Source organism: Centropristis striata, chromosome 6 (assembly GCF_030273125.1).
Source record: "Centropristis striata isolate RG_2023a ecotype Rhode Island chromosome 6, C.striata_1.0, whole genome shotgun sequence".
Taxonomy (NCBI): Eukaryota; Metazoa; Chordata; class Actinopteri; order Perciformes; family Serranidae; genus Centropristis; species Centropristis striata.
The window spans coordinates 9,089,797-9,114,500 of NC_081522.1; the positions used below are offsets into that span (position 1 = coordinate 9,089,797).

At 40.5% G+C, this 24,704-nt stretch overlaps 1 protein-coding gene across 1 annotated transcript in view; it reads right to left on the reverse strand.

Annotated features, from left to right (window-relative positions):
* LOC131973319 (cGMP-inhibited 3',5'-cyclic phosphodiesterase 3A-like) overlaps window positions 1-7,623 on the reverse strand; it is an 85,039-nt gene extending 77,416 nt beyond the window's left edge. The window contains exon 1 of the mRNA XM_059335286.1: window positions 6,125-7,623. Coding sequence (XP_059191269.1) covers window positions 6,125-7,051 — 927 coding nt within the window. The 5' untranslated portion in view covers window positions 7,052-7,623. The remainder of the gene's footprint in view (window positions 1-6,124) is intronic.
* Window positions 7,624-24,704: the final 17,081 nt, after the last annotated feature.

Sequence of the window (24,704 nt, forward strand, 5' to 3'; positions counted from 1 at the left end):
GAGTTTTGTACAGCATTTCTTTCCGTTAAGGTTGTCTTAGTCAGAGAAAAAATCTTCTAAACCTCCCTGTTTGGTGCTACTCGTTTAGTAAGCATTGAATACATGTCATTTCTGTAATTTAAGCTCATGTTGTGTCTAAATATGTTTCAGTATTTTGCTGGGGTTTCCTTAGTTACTTTAAATTATAATTTTACAAACATTACAAGCAGCACTGCGATGAAGTAAAGCTTTGGACCATTTCTTGATGATAATTTCTTCTTGTTGCAAGTTTCCAGCAGCGTAGACACATGACTATTATGTCATCGTTAAAACTCAGACGCATATGATTACAATGGATCAGACAATTTTTCTCAATTCCCATCCCTATTTACAACCTCTTTAATAACCTTACTGCTCATTTTAATAATTATTTTGCTGAGTACATATTACAGACTGAAATGTTTGCCAAAACTATGAAAATAAGAGCCAGGTTGCAAAAAAAACAAAATATATTATCCTTAAAGCATCTGGAGCTGGCCATCGCAGCACAACTTGTCTGTTTGGTGAGACAAAAAAATGTCGGCAAGAAGCTCTTATTTATGCCGCCACAGACCAAACCCCAGTGTAATGTGGCTTCATGCTGTGTAGCCAACATGGTAGAGGTAACACATACAAATCTGGAGCACAAGCCTGCTTAAAGTTGCTACACTGCAACAGTCAAACACAAGGCTCTTCCACCGTTCAGGGGGGTAAGAGTAAGCCTGCTGTTTTGCCTGGCTACTAAACAAAACCTCGAATGACCTACTTTCAATCCTACCCCGATTCCTCCACCCCTTGCCTCCTCACACACGCACAGCGCAGCTAATACACTGGGACTGAATGGGGATTGAAAGTGTGAAGTGCATCACCCAATCACAAGACACACAAACCCATGCTGATATCAGCTTCCTTTCCAAACGCACAGGGAGGCTTTCAATGAGACCGTTTCTAACCAAGAGGCCCGTCCAGTCAAAAAAAAAACCATCATATCCCACGAGGCTATGTGTTTAGAATACAAACAAGCTGTTTGGGATGAGAGTGCGCAGTGGCCCAGTGGTAAATCACTGCCCTACAGGCTATCAACAACCTCCTCCATCCAAAACACAATTCAATTATGGATGGTGCAGCTAAAATAGAGTAACAGGAAACATTTACAACAGCAACAGTAATTGTGTTTGGATCCCATTCCACAGGAAGTCATTACCATAGATTTCAAGAATATCTTCATCATCCAAGTTAAGAAAGAATTTCCTCCTCTGGTTGGGATAATATTTGTGTTGGTGTCAGTGAGAGGACAGAGAGCAGAGCGCTGTGGAGAGGGGTGGAGTTACTGACGGAGAAGGGAGCGGCTTCCAACGCCCCTGAAGAGAATCATATAAAAAGCAGAAGTGTCCTACTAATGTCCACACCCCTTCCTGGCTAATCAGCTCAAACTTTGCAGCTCAGGTAGTTAAAAACACTGGATGTGTGCTGGCAGACTGCTTTCCTCTGCATGAGGGGAAGTTCTATGACAGCGCTGATGTCTGCAGCAGGAGAGCCTTGGACTCAAATTTCCTTACACACTGTGAAAAGCGATCCACACCACAAGTCCACACCTCTTCCTCCAGTTCAATATCCTCAGCTGAAACACAGAAGACTGGCCTGTCATTTTGCATTAACCCAAGAAGAACTATCCTGCAGTGGCCCCTGCTAGCCGCTATCAGATCAGCTGATAATGACTTTCTTTTATTGCGCTCATGATGGGAAGAACGACCCCAGTGTTGCAAAATGCACCTACTTAGTGAGCTGATAGATGCTGGCAGCCAATTTGTAATCAAAAGGAGGGAAAATGGCTGTTTATTAAATCTACAGTTGAGCAGAGTGAAGCATAGCCTCGGAGCACGGCTTTGGCAAAGCGAGAGAAGGGCAACATGGCAGCTTTAAAGCTTGTGAGGAAGAAGAGAAGGAGGGATTCCTCTTTGCTCTATTTATTTTCTGAATAAACTGTTTTTACACAGTGACTATCAATCTGAAGGGCCTTTATATAAGACTCAAAGGTCTGTGGGAGAAGCTTCCTGAGAAAAACAAAGTTAAGTATCAACTGTAATCCTTCCGCCAACCTCACACTATTCTTCAAACACTTCAGACGCACAGCACTAACGCAAACATTGTCACGTCAACGAAGTGCAGATATACTCCTTGTCGTGACGCCTTTACAGCTTACTTAAAACATCATAACATTATTGTACACAGCAAAAGAGAAGATCTGTTAAAATATAATTCAGTCTCTTTAGGCCATCTAACTGAGAAGTGGTTCCTGGAAGATGATGGCCATGTTACTGTTACGCAGTGACCTTATATTTTTTCGAGCCCGATCTCCACAATCTGCATTCAAATAACAAAACTTTATGCTTTGGACTTTGGAGTATGCAGTGTGTGAATTTTTTATTTTGCATGCAGGTGATGTGCCTGTTATTACCAATAACTTCTGTGGCAAAGTTAGTTATTTTAGCATTTTGTTATATCCAGGGGTCACATTAAACAAATATTTTCCATCACTAACAGATGTTATTTTAAGATGATGGAAAAAATCTCAAGGCTGTTTCAACAAATTAGAAAACTAAGGATGATCTATTGGAACTTAAAGCAATTCATACCCCTGTCCAGTTGATGTTATGTGCATATTAATTAGCTTTTAAATAATTAGTATAGTCTTGTGTTGAGTCTTTTTCACACATGCATGACGTGGGTGTTGTCTAGCTGGCTTCAGCCATCGTATTGGTCAGTTCTGTACATTTGTCAATAGTCACTCCAAGCGCCAGAAAGTTGTTGGGTTATACCGTTCAGTTATTCAGGGCTCCCGAGCGTAAAGATGCTCTGGGCTCTCCGAGCGCAGTAAATGTTTGATGAACGGCTTAAAAATGGCATTTTACTAACGTTAGCTAGCAGCATACAATTTCAAAATGCCACGGTAGCTGAGAAGCTGAAAGCTCCTTAAAAAGCCCAATAATTATAACGGTGATAAACGAGGTGAAAAAACAAGGATTGGTGCAGTTGAGGATGACGGAAGCTTGTTAATCATCCTCCATCACTTCTTTTCTTGTTATTGTGGTGTTGACATGAAAATAGGCCGTAGACCGTATAATATATATATATATTTTTTTTTAAGAAGTAAAATGCAACAAAAAATGGTAATAATAGATTAAGACTGAATTTTTACAACCCGTCCGTCAAAATAAAGTGTAACTCAACCTCTGGTTACATCATGCGCCATCACTAATAACAACTCAAGGTAACGACATCACTTCCTCTGCCTAAACATGTCGTATTTTCCTCTAAACCTAACCATCTCATTTTGTTGCCTAAACTTAACTATGTTGTTTTGTTACGTAGACCTTGCAGAGTATTTCTGTTTTACAATGTTAACGGTGACCATAAAAGTCACCGGACAACATTTTAAAATGCATAGAACAGGACATATGAATGACAAGCAAATAGCTTAAAAAATGCACTCACATTACAAATGTCTTTGAATAACCGTAGTATTTGTATGCCTCCTGTGAGATCAGGTTGATTTTGTCCTCCAGGCAGAGTCAGTCAGACGCTTTATGCTGCCTGCTGTTCCCTTCACCATGTGGTGGTTGCATTGTGGCCCCCAAACGTGAGTCTGACCCCCCTTAGGGAGGCCAGAGCCCCGTGTGAGTGAGGTGATGACTAGTGTGGGTCAGCATGGGCTTGTTTACACATTACAGACCACACAGACAAGACACGGTTAAGACAGCATATGTACGCCATGTGTGACTCAATTACAGACAGGCCATGGCTGCTCGACTGCTTAGCACCACTGCCAGAGAGGAGAGCCAATGATCAAGCCCTTATATCCTTAACTTTCATATACTAAGTACTGCTTTCTTTATCTCCCACAAGAGAAACGTGTAATAGAGATCCTCTCTCAGCAGAGGGCTCCAGCCGGGCCGAGGTGGCGGAGCAGAGGAGGGTCTGAGATGTTGTTAATGTTTACATCTTTGCATGATGTTGTCTTTTCTGTATATCTGGTAATTCCATCCTGCTCAGCTTTTATTGGGATGTTGTTGCAAGAATGAAAAAAAAGCAGACAAAAACGTGTTAATTGCTGCAGTTGCATCAATGCGTGCTGTTTACGACTAATGTCTTGATTTTAGGGCTGTTTTTATTGTTCTCTGAGTAACTCCATCTTGAATGCCTTAAAGTAAAGGAGTTTGGATCCAAACATAATGGCATTCATCCTCTCATTTACACATTTGGTCTCTTTGAAATAGTGCATTACTGAACTGAAAAGCTTGGTTGTGTTATACCTATAAGGTCACTAATGTATGAAGTAGCATTTTTTCTTTCATCTATACACAGCTTTCTTCTTGTTTTCTAATGCATTATCGCAGAGTATGAAATTACAGATAAAAGGTCTTATTATTATATAACACAACACAAAAAATAAAAACACTGTGCTAAATGTATTGTTTTCTTTTTAGATATATAAAAAATATTTGTAACACTGAAAAAGTTTAGTTTTGCACGTTAAAACACAGCAGAGTGTAAAATAATCTGCTATCTGTGCACATGCTTGTTTAAAGCCATAAAGTAACTATTCAATGTAAAATATACATTCAGAAACAAAGATCCAAACATCCTCACTCTGATACTGCAGCAAACAAACTACTGCTTATCAAATGAATAATTGACACTTGAATGAGCTTCAGCTGGGACATCAAACCAAAATCAGAATAAAGTGTAAACTGTAAAATATATAAGAGTCTTTTCATATCTGATTTGTGTATGTGCAGGAGTGTGTGAGTGTCACCACAAAGAAAAACAAACAAGCACACTACAACGCTAACTAGCCCCGAGAGCTGAGGGCATCTTTCAAGTGGCCGGGCCGACAGTGCGGCCTCTCATCTCCCCACCTAACCGCACTCACAGGTCACAACGAGAGCTTTGATCACTCCAAAAGTCTGTTTCCCATTCACATGCTCAGCATGCTCATTGGTTTTCCATAAGGAGGGCTGAGGAGCTGATATTAGTCCGCTTTAATGAAGTCCCCCACAGGTATGCATGTGTATCAGTATCAGAGGACGTTTAAAAGCCAGAGCTGTTACATTCCTGGTGTTTGAGGACAGTAAGCCCTGATAAGTGAATAGGAGCAAGTGGTATTAAAGTCCAGAACACAAAGATAATAATGCATTTGTCAGTTTGGTGGAAGTGGCACAGAGATCATCTGGGGAGAATGCTTGACATAAATAATTAGAGATGAGATGAATCATTGACATCATGTCCTCAGCTTCCCTTTCTCCTTAGCACATGAAAGCTGAGTCTAAAATAGCACTTGCAACTATACTGTGTGTGTGTGTGTGTGTATATATATATGTATATATATATATATATATATATATATATATATATACACAGTAAAGTATATAAATTGCATCCACTTGGTCTGACGAGTGCAACAATTTCAGAGGAAAAAAATGGAAATATTGGCTTAATTGATAAGAAGATAAGGTATAATGTCTAATTTTAAAATAAGCCTAATAAGGAATTATACGACAATATAAGTGAGAAGGTAAAGTAGAAAACAAAATATTGTTAATTGTTATAAATCCATGTTTTCCCGCCACAGAATATGGCAAGATACAAATCCAAAGATGAGATGAGAGCTGAGCAAGATCAAACACACTCAAACACACTGCAATGTAAAACAGGAGCATGACATGTAAACACGATACGTTTTATTATAATTAAAGGCCTCACAATATTGATAATAACTATGATATCATAATTAATATTATCATTGTTGTTATAGCTGTTGTGTGTTAAACTACACATGACATAAAATCTCTGCAACCTTAAATACCATATGCATTGCTTAACAGCAATAATAATAATAATAATAATAATAATAATAATAATAATAATAATAATAAATAATAATAATAGTCTACTTAAAATTCCAGTCAGAGTCATAAAAGGCCAGCAGTAATTATTTTATTGCCATGTCTCTGCTCCCTCTTTCTCCCCTTCGCCTCAAACACAAAACTGGAGCAAAGAAAACAAGCCAGATATAGAAAAGTTGAATGGGACAGAAACTTCTTACCTGGTCCCTCTGGATGCATGGCAGAGAGGTCCGGCGATGTGACTTACTGTTGGACTGACTGTGTGCCATGTCTGAGGCTATCACAGAACTGGACCTCCTGCGCCTTTTAAATACAGGGATCTCTTCCCTGGCTCCAGTCACGGGGGTGCAGCCCTCCTTGTGTCTCCCTTGGTTGGGAAGGAGCTTGTCAGCATACCTCGCCAGCAGGATGCCCAGCACTCCAACCAGGTACGCTACGTACGGTCTCCAAGTGGCCCGTACTTTGTGCAGCGAAAAGAGTGAGATAGTCCTGACTAGGCTGATGAAAACGATCACAGATATGCCCTGATTCAGCCGCGCTACCATGAGTGCGCCGGTGGCCACGCAGATGAGCACGACCACGGCTGCTGTCGTGAATGAAAACAGCTGCTCATCTGTCCCGTCCAGGAGAGACCACGCCGCTGCTTCGCCCAGGTGGCACAAGGTTAGGAGGGAGAGGGCGGTCTGGATTAGAACTCCGCAGCGGATTAAGTAGACACCGACCCAGAAGAAGGCACATACAAGGGTGAACAATGGGGAAACAACACTCCAGCAAGTTTGCAACAGCTCCGCCGCGCAGCCTGAAACGAAGTGAAGGGGAGACGATGAATGCGAGTGTGTGTTGTCAGCGCTGCTGCTGCTGCTGCTGCTGGCTTCAGCTTTCCAGTCTGCACATTTGACCAACAGAGCGAGAAAAACCGAAAGCGACCCCACACACACCGCACTCCGGAGTCTCTGGGAACTCCATATTTTTGTGAACATTAGCCTCACCCACGATTCGTAATCTCGGTCACGGCACAGTGGGATGACACATGTTTTCACATAACCATTGCGATCCGGTGCGCTGAAGCTTTTTTCACGAGTGCTGCTCTGCGCACCGGTACTGTCAGATTCTGCAGGCATCGCCATCACTCATGGCAGATATGAAGTATGGGGAAGTCTATAATGCATCTATACCAGTGAGTCATGGGACACGACATGAGTTAGTGACAAAACAAACATCATTTATTGCACGCATAATGAAAAAGTACAGCGAGTACGCGCTGATGCGTCTCCATTTACGCACGGAGATGTGCTGCCACTGAACGCATTCCCTTTGTTTTTCCAGGTGCAGGTTGAGAAACTGCTGCCCGAAACAGCATGAAAGGAGCCTGGATGACAGAGTAACTCAGATGTTATTCAGATCTAGGGCACTGCTTCTCTGCACACACGCGTCCTGCTTTGCCCTCCTTTGTGGTGCGCCGTCTCTTTTACTTCTGCTGTCCTTCTCTTCGCCTTGTGGCTCCACGGCCCGGTCCGTGCAGCAGGAGCAGCAGTAGTCTTTGCAAAACATCAGTCCCGTTCCGTGAACATTCAGCGGTAAAAAGCGCTCTCCGTGTCCATTGTTTGGCCACTTCCCAGTCTGTCCTGAAACAACAGAAGCTCTCCTGGTACTTTCGAGGATAAACGCTGCTGAGGAATTTTGGCAGTTTGAGTGAGTGTCCGTCAGGTTATTGCTCGGCGTTTTGAGGGGCAAATCCTGAGTGTTTGTCACCAGCTCTCCAACCAGCCGCGAGTCTCAGCTCATTCACACCCCCGAGTTCCGTCTCCACACAGGGAGCAAGATATTGCAGCAGCAGTGAAACCCCCAAATCTTTTTTCTCTCAACCAGCCCAGCAGGCGTTGTCCTCATTAGATCTCACTTAGATTTAGAATTATTTTCCTTTTTGAACATTTTTAATTGCTTATTTATGGTAAAAAATATATTTAGTATTATATTTTTTTAAATTTAAACAGCAGAAAAACTGAATAAAATGGGGGTGACCTAATTTTTACTTGTGAGCTCCTGTCTGAATGGAGTAAATGTGTATTTAGGTGCAAATATATATGGCCATCTTTTATCTCAAAGGGTACGTTTTGATTTTTTTGGTCACCAAGCACATCTTGGCACTTTAAACTGCCGTGACATGAATTAATCTTTAACAAGAAATGTGTAGATGCTGACGACAAAACCAGGACCTGCAAACTGTGCAGTGAAATTTCCAGAATAATCCCGTGCTTGCCCTCCAGTTTGACTCCTAATGTCCCCCACTCCTATGGGTCATTGAAATATTCATTCCACTTTAAGTGTCACTGATAATGTGTTGCATCACAGTGGAAGGTCTCCATCAATGTTTCAGCATGCAGATCTTCCGTGTGCATAAGTACATGTGTTCACAGGTCAGGAGGCACACGTGGGTTCTCCCTCAGATGTGACGCTCTCATGGGATCATACCACCTCACATATCTACAGCCAAGAAAGCTCATGTAATCTCATGTTTGCTGATGCACACTCAAAGAAGCTGACGTACATACAGTGCATGAAGTCAGTGTCTCTCTTACTCAGTCTTTTTTCACTCTCACACACGTTTTAGACTGTACATTTAACCCTGGAGCTTTTCAACATCTGGTCTTCTCACAGCATCTAAATGAAGATGGAGCGTTTTAATAGACAATGCTCTGTCATGCCATGCTTTTGCTCTTGCAGCTCCACGTCCTTCATTCATTTATGGAAATCCTGCAGCCTTCTAAAATCGAGAAGCAGCATATTTAGCAGGACTCATTTCTGTGATTTTTAAAATCTTTTTGTCCTTCCTCAATCCTCTCTCCACCTGTGCTCATTCCCCCAGGATGAGACAGGTCAGCACGACTCTTTCCACCCATTGGTGTAGACAGAGTCCTGTGTATCCCTTGTCAGTTGTGATTAGCGGGAAGCACAGGAGGAGAAGAAGCGCTAACAGAGAGCGATAGGAGCAGGGGGAGGCCAGGTCCTGTCCATCACCTCTCAGCACATGCTCACTGGGTGCCAGGCAGCCCTTTCAATGCAGAGTATCACACAGGACAGCTGCCGGCTCCAAGTGTGAGTAGATTTCTGTGACAACATCTGTTTTTTTTATCTTTCAAAAGCCATTGGGTAACTTTTTCTTTGGAAGAGTTGAAACAATACTGCTTCAACTAACTGTTTTATTTCACAGATGACAAGAACAGAAACATTCCCTCAAACAAACAAAAGATAAGAGAGAGACAAAGGAGAGAGGAGTGGAAGTCAGCCAGAGAACTGGGAAGAATTCATTTTTCTTGTAGGATACTGTCATGCACTCATCTTGTGAAGTTGTTGGTCCTCTTTTACAAATCAGAGCCAAATCCATCAAGTGAGAGGCAAAAGGTTGTCCAAAATGTGTGTGGTAATGAAATATAAAATGACATAGATTATGCTTCAGGCAAAACAATAGAAAAATTGCAGTTATGCCAGATGTGGAATATCTGGAACAACACCCGTGTTATCAACTGTGAAAGCCAACAGCTGTCCCTGTTTTCCTGCAAACTGTCAATTGCCAGGAAGAATGAAACTCATCATAACCTGCATCTTTCCCCAATGAAAAGCATCACGTTCTGGTTCAGATGAAGATGAATCACTACAGCCGTCAGCATCCGCTGCACGCAGCATCTCCAGACAAGATCACTGTGAAAAAATGCTTTCGGTCCTCTCTGCAAACACGTCTAGAGGCCGTTCTGAATTACCCGTAAGAATTTTAACGACTGGGGAATGCACACGTAACCATCTTACCCTATTTGGCAATGTCACGGTCCATTGTAAAACAGGAATCTTTTTATGAGGAGCAATTCATCAGACATCTGGTTTGGGTGTTGCATGGGGGGCAGCCATCTGATGTGACCTCGCTCAGACCTACGCTGGCCTCTGGGCCTGCTGCTGACAGAGCTGATGTATATTCAGGAGGTGTGAATGTCCTGCAGAGTTGTTTACCATTAACCCGCTGCACCCTGCAGCCCCTATGTGCTCTACTTATATCCAATATGAAAATGAACTAAAGACATACCTCATACTTGATTTAAACTTCTGACGAATGTGGTTGTGAATAGCTTTCAATTATCCTAAACAGAACTTTACATCAAGAGCAGCTGTCTGTTTGATCAAACTTTGGCAGAAACTGTGTTGCGAATACAGCGTGATTCAGAGTTGAAAGACTAAAGGAACAGAAGGAAAGAAGAACAGCGAGTGGAGTGGAGTGATGGAAACAAGTTTACATTATGTTTGGCACTTGTGTGCAAAGTGAGATCCATCGCAACGTGTTTACCAGCCCTCATGGGCAACGGTCGGCTCATGGCCAAGTTTCCACTGAGGTGCTGTGGACACCCATCTCCACACAGTAAAACACACACACAGACACACACACACACACACACACACAGACAAATGCCACCGCCATCATATACACAAAAGACACGTGCACACACTTCCTGACACAGTCATCTATCTGCCTGTGTGTGTGTGTACACACAGAACAGGGGCCTTCTAGGCAGCACAGCCGAGGAATCAACAAGCTTCCTTTCTCTTAAGAAACATGGATCTGACCTGACATTGTTACCCAAACTGCAATTAGCTAGTGCTATCTTGTATTACACAATCAGGGCAAAATGGAGCAGTTACCTACAGCAGAGCCAACTGCATTATGTATGAGTCTGGGTCAATGATTTCAACATCTGCCAAAATGTCTCCATCAATATTCCAATTTAAATCATGTACAATTCAGAGATTCATTGGCACAAGAGAGCTATAGGATTTATAAGTCTAGATACAATTTTATGAATCCTATATCTACTGATATAAAATGCTCAAGCCAACGATGGTGAGACAAAGCCAACACTATCAATGCAAATTGTAATTCTTTGGTTCAATGAATAGAAAAATATGTGATCTAACTGCAATGACTAAAGCTGGTTTGGGCAGTTTTTTTGGTGTCATTGGGCAAAAATTCCAAATTCAAGTTGTCTTCATCCCTGTTTAACCTGTTTTCAGGCTTTAGATAATCTAGCCTGTGATGAGAGTTTCCAGAACAATCACAGTTCAATTCAGAGAGAGAATGTGTTCCTATTGGCTGTTCTACAAATGCAGATGCCAAGGCACGCCCCATCAGATGGTGATTTAATGGTGGAAAATCCTTCAGAAAAAGTTGCTGTTCCAGCATTGGATACAACTGTCTACAATGCAAAGTAATGCAAAAAAGTGCAACAGACTTTGCAAGAGTCTAAAAGAAATCTGACAGTAAACGCCTGACAATAAAGCGTGACAATATCAGTGAAGTGTTTCAGAGAAGGAGAGATTTTGTTGATAATAGTTTAGCTTTCTGCTAACTGTAGCCAAAGGCTCATGACTGCAGCTTATTCAAGTTCATGTTCATGAACCCCATATCACAGTTTGTCATCTCAAAGGGCTTTATAGTTCAAAAGTTTAAAAACAGGAGAGCAATGGGATCAGGGTCACAAACATGATGACTGAAATGAATTACTAGTAGTCATACAAGCTACTGTATGAAGTGTGTGTGTATGCCTGTGCTTATCTGGTGGGAGGGGCTTAGGAAAGGGAATGAGGGCTGCAGGAGGAGGGATGTATTTTACAATTCTTGCTTCTTTTTTTTTTTTTTTTGCTTTTTCCAGAACACATTCTACCCCCAGTGGCTAAATGATTAACAGAATATATACCTGAAACAATTTTGATAATTAATTAACCAGTTTTCAAGCAAACTTGCAAAATATTTGACATTCCCAGCTTCTTACAATGTGTGAACTTGCAGTAAACTGATAACACCACCTTGGGCTTTAGGAAATTCCAATAATCGTACAGTTTTCCCATGTTTTAAAGACCAAACACTGACTTGATTAATGGAAAAAAGTTCTGCATGTGGTTAAATAATGAAAATAATCCCCTGCTTACAATCCACTACAGTCTGCTGTCGGAGGAAAGGCTCCGTCTGCTGCCGTCCTCCTGTGTTTGTTGGTAAATAAACTGCTGACACTCTAGACACTCTAGACTGTAACATACTAGAATCTAGAGCAAGGGTTTGAACATACTGTACATGTACATGCAACCGAACACAACCAAACACACACACACACACACACACACACGGGTGAGAGATTAATTTTCATGGCAGAAAAAGTGTCACCGCCTAAATTTTCAGCTGAAATTTTACCATGTTAATTAAATTCTTTTGTCAGACTTCAAATTAAAAGTGAATTTGTAGAAAACATTACTGATCTGAACTTTTACTATTGCAGATGGAAATACTAGAAGGTACTGAAAATTTAACAAAAACAAAAAAAAAAAACCCACACACAATGAGCCCATAAAATATTAGTGGTGTCAACAATAATCCATTCGGTGATGCATTGCAATGCGGGGCATGCACGATTCAGCATCGATGCTGCAAAGTGCCATAATCAATTATGGCAGTGTGTGCATCAACACATGGCTAATTTGAATATACAAATGAGCCATGTGTTGATGCGCAGAGCAGGTAAGCTAGAGGGACAAGCTGTTTTGATATGTTGTAGCTGAAGTATGTGGTAGTATTTGACAGAACTTAACATTTACGTTTTTATAGAAAGTACTATTGATAGGTAATTACCATTGTATTTGTCTATTTAAAGTCGACTCCTTAATGTTACATTTTTGCGTCATGAAAACTAGCATAGCTAGCTAGTTGGGATAGCGCTAACGTCTTCCCTAGCTCAGGGACAAGGGGTCTACATTTAGCTGACGTAGATTTCACCTCAGCAGGTTCCTTTCTTATGGCAGGAGGAGGCATTTCTCTTTCCTTACTCTTAGATGAACTCAGGCAGGAGATTCATTTTGCCATCTTTTCAAAATATATGCATTTGCCGTCTTTTCAAAACAGGTTCATTTGTCATTTTCCAAAAAGGTCCTTTCTAATATATTTAATATATTGTGCATTAATGTTTCTTGGTGAATGAGAATGTTAAGGTATTAATCTGAAAGGTAAAACCAGCGTAATTTAACCAAACGGCCTTTATGCCCTGTCATGTAGCTTTGTGCCCTTAAAATAAGTGTGAACAGGAAGGCCAAATGGCCTTCCCCCTAAAATGACGAAATTCCAAGCCTGGTGGGGGAAATTTTCTCTGTCGCTAGTTTGGAGTTTAACACGGTTTTAAACTACAACTCCCAACTACAACTCCAGTTTAAAACTGTGTTAAACTCCAAACTAGTGACAGAGCAATTGCCCCGTGAAGTTTCAATTACTTCCGGCGGCATCATAATAACAACAATCAAGATGACTGAGGCGGAGGGAGATGACAGTGTTGTGTGCAGTATAATTGTGATGCATCGCAATGCATCGTAGAATCGAATCGAATCGTTACCTGGTGAATCGTAATCGAATCGTGAGGGCAGTGCCAATGCACACCCCTATAAAATATGATACATTCTTTTAAAAGAAAACTACCCAACAGTTTGCACAATATTTATAATAAGCTCCACCTGCTGCTTACACGTTAATGCGTTGGTAAAAATAATCTACGGTGTGCTGAAGAAATAACTCACAGTTATACATTTTAATAAGGACACATTTATCATATAATCTCTGGCATGTTCAGGTAAATTGGTTTGATATGTCTCCAACATGCACGCACAGAGAGAACATGTGCACACTAGTAGGGCAGCGTTTTGGAGAATGACAGGGAAGAATATTGGGATTGAATTAGAAGACGGGTACTTAATTCACTGGTGTGGGTGGGAGCACTGCGGGCAGAGAAAGAGAGAAAGTTGAAACACTGCCTCAGATGAATAATGCAATTCCAAGGTTTGAGTAGGAAAGGAGCCACACATTTTATTGCATATATATTCAGGGGGGTTAGAAAAGTTGCATGTATGAGTTTTGAATATTTCATATCAAAGTTTTAGAAGCTGCTCTGCCACCACAGCTCGCTCAGACCATGTGGCAGTTAGCTGGCGTGGGACATGCTGCTTGTCTCAGACACTAGATATCTGCTTGAGCCTGGGATTTATGCTAACCCAGGGAAACTGCAGGAACTTGTATTATATATATATGTCTCTCTTGTTCTGTGGAGTACAGATTTACTTCCTAAGCCTTCTCAAATAATGCAAAATAAAACCGTAGATCATGACTTGACACACCAGGCAGCCCACTGTAAATGGTCTGTGTTTGTTCAAGATGTGCCAGGAAAAACACCGGCCGTCCACCTTGTATGAGAGTTGTCCAGCACACAAAAGTCAGCTTTCATATGGGCATCTGGGCCAGGCGAGAAAGGCCAAGGGAGCTGACTGCTCACTTTTATTTTTTCGACGTCAGTTTACATGTTTTCCTAAACATGAGGAATGCTGCTGGGAGCCCGGGCCCAGAAACAGATCCTTAGGCTCTATTCACTTGTTAGGGAAACAGGGGGTCATGGGTAAAGTGCTTCACGGCAACTTTCCAGTCGGGAAAAAGGATGAGGGTAATGGACAACCTTTTCCAAAAGCATAATCACAAACAACAATCAAACAAATTCCTATTGACTGCAACATACTTATGCCTTGTTCTGTATGTTTAAATAACTAATTACCTGGAACAACCCTCAAAGGGAATCAGCACTGCCGGGAGAAACTGCAACTCCAGTTTTGTTCATTTACTTCAACTGAAACATTACAAGAAACTTTTTGGGATGACAAAATCCCATGACTGATGAAACTCTTTCCAAGCAAGCTGGATGAAGTCAAAAATATCTGACTGCTTTGAATTTTTTTTAAGCTTGAAATGAAGCTTTGAGGAGTTGATATTTTCCAGAACAGTGACAGGTCTGAAAAGTGACGCCAATGTAAAAGTGACGTAAACCTGCATTCTTTCACCGGGCCAGCAGGGGGAGACTCCACTGGCTACAAAACAAGTCCAATTGTATAAAAGTATATAAGAAAATGACTTGATTAGTTACCTCAGCAAACACTTTCCAAATGAATTCCTGATCTTCTAGTCACTAGTTTCAATATAGTAATAGCTAGTTTCATTTTAGGCATTAGAATGGTTAATGCTATGCATATACACGGTCGCCCATAAAGTTGGAATACTTTTGTTTTTTAGAAAAAATTGTCTGTTAATTTGGTGGTTACATTTTCATTGTGATATATTTGGAAGAGATTGATTAAAAAAGTTTTGAGAATATATTCACTTTATCTGTCAAGAATAAATCACAATCATTTCATGGAAAGCGGTAAAAAGAAGACTTTTTGGGCGACCGTGTATATAAAAAACTACCTGCGCTGGTCAATAAAGTAGAACATTAAGCAGCTGAAGAGCCAGATATTTCCCTCCAGAGTGTAGAGATCAAAAGGAGCAAGAATAATGAGTAAACTGAATATATTTGAGTTTTAGACAAAATGGGACACTTGAGAACATTATTTTGGGCTTTGGCAAACACTGATCAACATTTTCTGACATTTTCTAGACCAGACAACTTATCGATTAATCAAGAAAAGATGATGGAAAGCCCTCCTTACGGAATATTCAAATAAATTACAGGCAGTCACGCTGAGTTATCAGAATCAGTTTCAGTAGAGAAAAAGTCAGATCCCATGTAATAATTTAGTGACATCACAGGCTGGAAGACCCTTTAATTCTCCTGGGGTATAAATATGTTATTGGAGAATGTGTCTGGCTGCTTACGGAGGACCTCATACACAGAGGAATCTGAAGTACACGCTATTAGCCTTTCAAATGCCAGACACAAACAATCATCAAGGAGGAAAACCTACGGAACAATTTAGGGTACCACTCAGAATGAGCCAACAGCTGCGGGCTTTCAGTGAAGCATGCAAGTCAACTTTCCTCTCCCGGGGCCAAAGCTTCCAAACTTCAGACATTCATAAAAGTTTCTGAATCACTTGTCAGGTGATTTACCGTAAAACACGATTCAGCTCCGTGATGAAAAGGAGGGAATGAGATTTCATCTGGATGTTGGCTGACCTATGGAGGGTTGGTGCTCAAAAAAGACAAAAAAAAACAGGCAGACAAAGACAGCAGACTGGCACCTAAACAGAAGGAGAGACAGAGAGAAGACAGGACACCACAGCAGACTTCCTGTCCCCGAGAAGCAGCAGACGCACACTCGGCCTCGTCCCAGCTCTGTCCAATCAACTCGCATCTCACATGGCTGGTCTTCATCTTTAGATTCTGACAGCCCAGCTTTCTGTTTCTGTTTTTTTGTAACTTTTATTTGGGACAGAGGCTTTTAAGCTGCCATGTATCCCCCGCTGTTTGTACCGTTTATCCTGGTTGCCATCACAGAGCATGGCGCCGGCACACGTCAGGCCGTTCTTGGACCAGAGAAGAGGAGGAAGTGATCTATAAAGTGTGTGGTCTCTCAAGAGGAAACGGGCAGATTGAGGCCTCCATTTACAAACTCTCACTCTCTACTCTTGTTCCCCTCTCTATCAATAACATTTTATGAGAAACACCTACATGGTTGATACGCTGGACAGAGACTTTTAAGGCAACGTTTTTGCCTCTTAAATTGAGAATATAAAGCTTCTCCACCCTCTTCACTTTTCTCCCTTCATCAACTGAGGAGGAGGGACTTAAAATATCCCATTAAGAACTGCGTGAGGACAGTTGTGTAGACGGCAACAGACTTTAAAAAGCCCTATTTAGTCTTCCCAGTGGCTGTTTGACGTCATTTAATGGAGGAAAGACTTTCTTAAGTAAACTGACAAAAATGAGAAACCTCTCTAGCAGCTTACAGTTGTCATTCGGTTAAGCCCGAGTGCTGTAAACATCAGGGGAAAATCGTGCATGATTCTTGCCGTTCATGAGCCCCTGCAGAGTACAATATGTGCTATAAGTTAAGCTTTAACTTCAAAAGGATATTAATTATTTACCTCACAACACAGGAATGAAATACATCTTGCTTTATAATACCTTAACACCTTGTTTTAGTTTCAGAGATCCGAGCAGATATATCCAGCATGACATAAAACATCATGTCATTCATAAGTGAAAGCTGGACCCCAGCAGTAAAAACATAATAATGAGCTTTGCGAATCCAGATGTGCTGCAGAGGTGGAGTGAAGAAGGAGTGAGGGCCTATACCTCTCAGAGTTTGTATTACTTCACAAGTAAAGCAGCATACTGTGCTTCTTTTGAAAATGCATTATGCACCATATTCATATTTTCTGCAATCTAAGCATTACTGAGTCCCAAAACCGACAACGTGCTGCCCAGGAAAAAGGGAGACATTTAAGATGTTTTCGCTAAAATGCCAAACTGATGGCGGCGACAATGCAAACACTTCTCGTGTTTGCCGAAGCACTTAATCCTCCCTGTGATTTTCCTACAGAACATTTATTTTCTTCATGTTCGCGTGTCAAGTCACTTTCTCTCAGCTGGTCAAGTACACAACCCCTAAATATGTTTACTAGATTGCCATGGAAATTGACACAAAAATAATTCCGTCAGTTCGCAGCAGCTCAGCAAAATAATTTGACTGGATTAATCTACAAATGCAGTGCTTTGTTGGTAATAGGGATTTCTCTGACTGACGTTGCTTAAACAGAGATTGAGAGTTGGCACAGAGAGAGAAGCATGATGTTATTGCTATATTTTAAGGCATACAATTACAAAAAATAGTAATTCAAGTTGTAATATTGCCTCTGTCTGTCTCCTCTTTTGTTAGAGCAAAAGAGATTTGGTTCAATTTACAGAAGACACGTGTTACACTGAACATTACCCTGTGTCAGGAGTGTTTATAAGACACTCTGTACCAACAGATCCCTGTTACCCTTTAAAGGCAAAGCCAGTGCAGATACATGTTATTGTTTAAATAGTGATTTACAATCAGGGATTCAGTCTAAGTATGCCAAGCCTGAAATACAGTAAAGGTTATTTGCAAGTCAAACAATGCAAGCAAAAAAATATTAGAACTTTGAAATTTAAATATCTTGTACTTTTCCTTTAAAAATATGTTCCATAGCAGTCAATAAGTATTTAGTTTGAGTCAGTGGGTCTAAGGTGAGGCAAAGGACATTAATGGCATCTGGATTCTCTTGTGATTTCAGTAATCTGTGCTGGCATGCTTTTGTATGAGCGCCAACACATTTACATGGGTACTCACTCAGCCACAGGAGCCTTTATGAATGAATCAGTTGGTTTTCAGTCAAGGTCATCTTCTCTTTGAATTTGTTTTCATGTTAACAAAACATTCTGCTGACTTTCTAACTCTGTGACGCCACAAACCCCTGACGGTTGCCTTTTTTCTCTCTGTCCTTCAGGAAACTATAATGAATACTATACTGACATGACAGACATGAGCCAAATTTCTCAGAATATATGGTGCTGAAACATTTCTCTAGGTCTGCATTATGCACAAGTTATTCACGGCTCACTGGGAGCGTTCAATAATTAAAGTGCTAAAATGGCATATGTTTAAAAATGTAAATGCCCCCCTTTTGCCTTACTTGTGCACTGCACTATTCCTCTCACAATCAGGTTAATGTGCATGGGGGGGATGTGTCATATGGCCACTTCAAGAGGATACAAACAACATTGTTGTCACACCGAACAACCAAAAAGAGATAAGAAAAAAGAAAAAAGAAAGATAAAATAAAAGAAATGTCTTTGAAATACCTAATACTGACTTAATATGTTAGAGGTTGTTTTTTTATTAATAATTTCAGTTTGATCAATATTTCATAATTAAACTAACAATTTCTCTTGTTGGAAGTATGTTCTAACTTTGCCATGATGCACTTGATTTTAAAATATTAATATGAAACACACTCATGAATTTAAAAATTTAAACAAGACATCATCAGAAATTAAATCAAACAAATACAATCCCCTGCATAGAAAGAAAAAAAATAAATTGCAAACTGAAAAATTCACTGGAAAGACTGAATAAAATATCCACAGTGTCCTATCCCAGTGTTATCAGATTATAGGTTTAATGACTTCCAAAGGCCCAGGTCATTTCCTGTCTGTACTTCCTGGTGCTCAGACCTATGTGTGTTGGACTTGGACTTTCCCTGCAGCCCTCCACTCTGCTTTGGCCTGAACCGGACTGTTCCCTGGGGAGAGGGCCTAAACGTGGTCCAAGTGGTAAAAGCCAAAGACTTGGAGCTCTCAGACCGTCAGACCCTGGCTCTGATCTGATCTGCGCTGGGCAAGAAAACCCAGCACAGCTTGTTATTACTCCGGTGCACAAGGAAAAGTGCTCCTTGTGATCTGATGTCGGCCTCAGTGGCCAGATAAGCCTACAGACTAACTAACCACTCAGGAATCCCAATACTAAGTCTGTTAAGGAAACTTATGCCCGTGGAGAGATGTATGCGCATGTAACCATGGCTCAGTGTGCGTGACAAAACAAGCCTGCAGCTATATTTGCATGTGTATGAGAGCCTTTTATATTTGTATGTGCAGCTGAGGGCACATTCACATCATGTTTGGCTGATGCAGCAGGCACACCATCTGGGAAGAACATACTCAGTATTTTCAAGTTTCCTTGGCTGGATATTTTGCTGATCCATGATGACTGGCAGAGAAGCTGTATGGAGTTTCCATTGCACAAGGACGGAGAAACACTTGCTGTGTAGCGTGCTCTGAAGGAGAATTTGACATCATGTGATTTCATTTATTGACCTCAGGGTGACCCAAGGTATAAAGCACACACAGTCTGGTGTGGTTGGGCAAATACACACCCAGGATTTATTATATATATAACAGGAGGTCAATGTTCATCAATCAGATGAAAGTTGGACGGCAGCTGACGAAATCAAGTTATTTTCCAGCTTTTCACTGTGCGTGCTTGATTTAGCAATGCATTGGCAAATGCAAAGCTTTTACATTTAATTTAACATGAGGAGCAACAATTTCAATAAACCCAGAAAGGCGAGTTGTTGTTCGAAACGACAATGGCGTGACAGCTTGTAAAGAAGTAATCGTAGATGCTGCAATAGCATCAGTTAATGCAGAAATGGAGGGTATTTCTTCATTGTACGAAGAGCAAAAAATAGTACTGAAGGCTTTTCTCTACGAAAATATGTTTTGCAGCAGCCAGCCGGGAAAGACAGTAAAAGGCAGATGGTTGATCCAATCACCTGGCAGGTATTTTTAGAAAGTGTTTGCCCTTTTTCCAGTTTCCAATGACGGCTTCTCATATGGTTCTCTGTAACAAACCATCTGGCGTGTCAGGTTAGGTAAAGGTAGACAGCAGCCCTAATTGATGAGCATTGAACTACCATAAGGAGTTGACAGCATGCTATTGGCTAACAAAATAACTTACAGTCTCAAACACCGCCTCTTTCCTTTGATGCACTCTGCAATCAGAGAAGAGCAAACTCTAATTCCCTCAGTCAACTCAAAGGTTTCGGCCGCCTTAGGCCCACATTCACACTAAATACTACAAACTATAAAGACACTGAGAGGATGGTGAAAAGATGTGCCTGTACAGCAACATTGAGCTCACGTCCAACGTGTTGTTTTTATTTCGAAGCCTACAACAAATGTTCAATGTCAAGAGTGGATTAACCTTTGCAGAATATCTCTCAGTCTGCTCAACATCAGTACTATCTCTAAAGACACGTCATGTCTGCTCAAAGGCACCACCAAGAAACACATTCTCACAAGTAACAGCATTAGATAACTACTTCACATTTACTATGATTAATTGCCTTCCTGTGGTAAGTAATGTTAAACTGCTATAGGTTGCTGAACAGTATAGACATCACCAAACTATGTTACAGACTCGAGACGAGTCAATGGAGCAGCTGGAAGTTCTGGAAGTAATATTTAATACTGTAAATTCCCACTTTAATGTTGTCTTTTAGTTATATCCAACATTAACAATATTCCTCACAGTTTGGATTTCAATATTAGGACACAGATAAGGTTCAGCTGCTTTGAATCAGAGATGCTTCCCCTTTGATATCAGTAACAAAACACCATAGTCTCTCGAATCACCTGCATTGACAAATAACTAAAAATGGCACTGATTTTAACTACTGAATGGATTATTATCAACATCTCTATCTTAAACCTGCACGCAACGGAGTTTTAGTTCAGTGATTGGATGTTTCTAATTTAAGTGCTTCATAGGAGTTATAGCTGAATTCTCTTCATGGAGCATATAGTTTGAGAGTCAAGAAAGTATGCAGGTTGTACATTTAAAAAATGCTCACTCCTGTCTTGCTCAAAGCTCACATCAAAATATCTATTCAAATAGATATTATCAAAGGACACATATCTTTATACGAACCTGGTCTCACAGGAATCCGTGAAATAGCCACAGATTCACTTAACAAAAAATCCGTGGAATAGCCACGGAATCACTCAAATTTCCGTGAAACTGCCACTGATTTCGCTACAATGCAAGTTAATGACAGTCATATCCCGTGGCTATTCGTGTTCCGAGTCACGTGACTTTCAAGGTCCCAGCAGTCAGAACAAAAAACATGGCGGACTGTTATCTCATTTTTTGTGAAAAAAATCAATATTTTGGATTTTGATTACATTTCTAGCAAGAAATATATGTTTTCTTTTCTAAATATTCACTCAGTAAATGTACATAATCACTTTGTATGTTGGAATAGCCACGGGATATGACTGTCATTAACTTGCATTGTAGCGAAATCCGTGGCAGTTTCACGGAAATTTGAGTGATTCCGTGGCTATTTCACAGATTTTGAGTTAAGCAAATCCGTGGCTATTTCACGGATTCCTGTGAGACCAGGTTCATATATAAAGGTAGAACTTGCCTCTAATGCACTGACAGTTGCTCTTATTGGCCTTAAATTGGCAAGTAATGTAAATAAAACAACGTTATGCATATCCAGAAATACAGAGAAATGGTATGGATTATGATTTTAAAAATAACATATTTTCACAACATTTCTAACAGGCAGCAAACCCTTTAGAGCTGTAAACTGTCAATACTGTTGCTCTGACTGCTCCAGAGACACTACAGCATGGCTGACCCTGACCTTTGACCTCTCTGAAGAAATGCCAACATGTGCACACTGTATAATTAGGGATATGTTAATGAGAGAGTCATTAAAACTCAAGGTGCAAAGACAAATGGGTTTCTCATTTTAGGTTTTAAGATTGAGAGTCTCTAAATACAGTCTGGGTTAATGAGAAGTTTACTTTTAAACAGACAACCTTGCTGGTGCAAAAAAAAAGTAAGACTTTGTGCATAAAAACAAGCAGTTTCTGTCTGAGTTACAGGAAGATGAATTAGAAAGAGTTTCCTCTCAGTTTGTCCAATGAGGATGTGATTTTATAGACATGATGCTGTTTCCACATTGAGGCCCTGAGATCCAGTTAACCATTCGCTCTCAGGTTCATTACTGGAGATAATTACATCATTCACCACTGCATTTTATACAACGAGGTCGGTTGCTCTTCCCTGACTGAGAGACGTTAATAACCACTGGTATTTATTTATTCAAAAAGCCCCAGTCGGAAAATTGCCATCTTACATGAAAGTTTTGGACCTCGAGTCCATACTTAACTCACTCCATCAACTGGCTGATGCTTCAGGGGGGCCATGCAAGAGATATAGCTATAGCTTGATATAGCTTTGACTGTAAGTACACTAAGATCACAGAGTAAATTAATCAACAAAAAGTACTGTATTCTCAACAAACCTAACCTGTATTAATATAGGGTCAATTAAAGAAAATAGGCAAACACTGCAGCTAAGACTACAGGACTTTTTGAGCATGCTACTTCCCTGCACTGGTTGTGGCTCTCCAGCTCACATAACAGCTGCTGGTAATGTAAGTTGAGAGAGCCAGGGTCAGTCAAGCGACCGGCAGTGTGTCTGCAGCATGAATGAACACTGCATGTGTGAACACCAGGAGCACAGAGAGGTTATATATGAGGGAAAGACGCGCACTCATGGGTTCATTTCCACAGAAACTGTTATAATACAGTCGCTGATATAGTTTTTCCTGTAATTAGGCCGCTCAGATGTTTTGACTTTTTGTCTTCATCTAATAAATTCACATTTTAAAAATCTTTAAAAAGTTTTTGAGCATGCCGACACATTCAAATAGTTAATTTAAGTTAGATTATAAGATGACATTTTAAATCTGTGAAATGTGTGATTTTTGACTTTTTTAAATAAAAAGGCCCATTGTTGTAACAAATATCTAAGAATTGTTGATATTACATTAATATACTAGAATCAGTGAATGAGAGGCGAATGTACTGTGCATGTTCATTTCGTGCATATGTGACAGTGTCCTTCCAGTGCATTCATTTTCATAGGAATAACCACAGACAGTGAATGAGAAGAGTCTGGAGTGAGCCATGGTGAATCCTACTGGTGACTAATTGAACAAGATCTGTAGCTCACAGTCATGTATTGTTATTTTCTATTTGATACATTTTTATACATTTTCTTTCTGTCTATAAAACGTCAGCAAAAACTGAAAAGTGATCAACACAATTTCCCAAGTTCATATGCTCAAATGGAGTACTGCTTGTTTTGTCCAAGATATTCAGTTTACTATCATAGATGACAACAAATGCCACCAAATATTCACATTTCGGAAGTTATAAACATTTTACATCTGACATACAGAAAAATGATTTCAACAGTTAATTGGTTATCAGGGTTGTCCCTGAGTAATGTTCTGAAGATTGAGTCGTTAACAAAACAACACACAGTAACAATGTTACAATGCTGTAAATCACAATCAATGCAAAGGACATGCAGCGATAATGCATTTTTTATAGTTCATTTTGACTTCACGACCCATTAAATTCATATCTACAGTAATTATAAAATTAAATAATTATATTTTTATGCATTAACATGGTGTGTGTGTGTGTGTGGGGGGGGGGGGGGGGGGGGGTTGATCTGCATGCACACATGCTGGGATGGAGTACAATGCATTGAATTGATTATAGTAATAGCAATACGCTTAATGGCATAAACAACAATGAAATAATTACAGAATGCATCTGAAATCTAAATTACTGCACATTGACCAAGTTGACACGCAGGCATTTTTTTATTTAGAGGTCACACAAGTCGCAGCTAATTGAGTTCTGTCAGGATTACCAAGGCTTAATTAAGATTAATTGTAGCATTTATTCCTCTTCACTTAGTGTATAAATCAAGTGTGACAGCACAGTATTGAGTCTTGCTGCAGGGCTGGTGGGTATTACTATAGTGGCTTGACATCTACACACAAGGCCTCTCAAGGCAGGTGGTTTTAGGCTACAGGGATTTTGACAGGCTCCATTAGCCAACACTTGACTCTGACACTGAGGAGGGAATGCAGACTGAGTTCCCAGACCCCCCTGGGTCCTGTTTACCTTTCAGACCACACTAGACGATAGTCTATCTGACAAGGAAGAATGTGAGAGATACAGTCATACTAACACTGCAGGACACCCACTGTGTAATACACATATAAAACAATGTGGCAGCAGAAGAGGAAAATCCAGGTTGGTGTAATTTATATAAGAAATACGAGAAATAGGACATAACTGTGTTCACCTGACCAATTTAAGGCGACGATTCTATCTGTCTACAGTATTTCGCACTTTGTAGATGTCTTCTATAGTTTTGTGTGATCCTGCATTTGTAGTGGAGTGCAGATCAAATCCTTGACCCTTCCCCTCCACGTTTGGGGAGGGTATAAAAGAAAGCTACCCCACCAATGTTTCTTCTCTCTGCTCCTTTGTCTTCAGAGCCAAATCTACAAGGGAAACTTTCCAGCTGGCCTGTG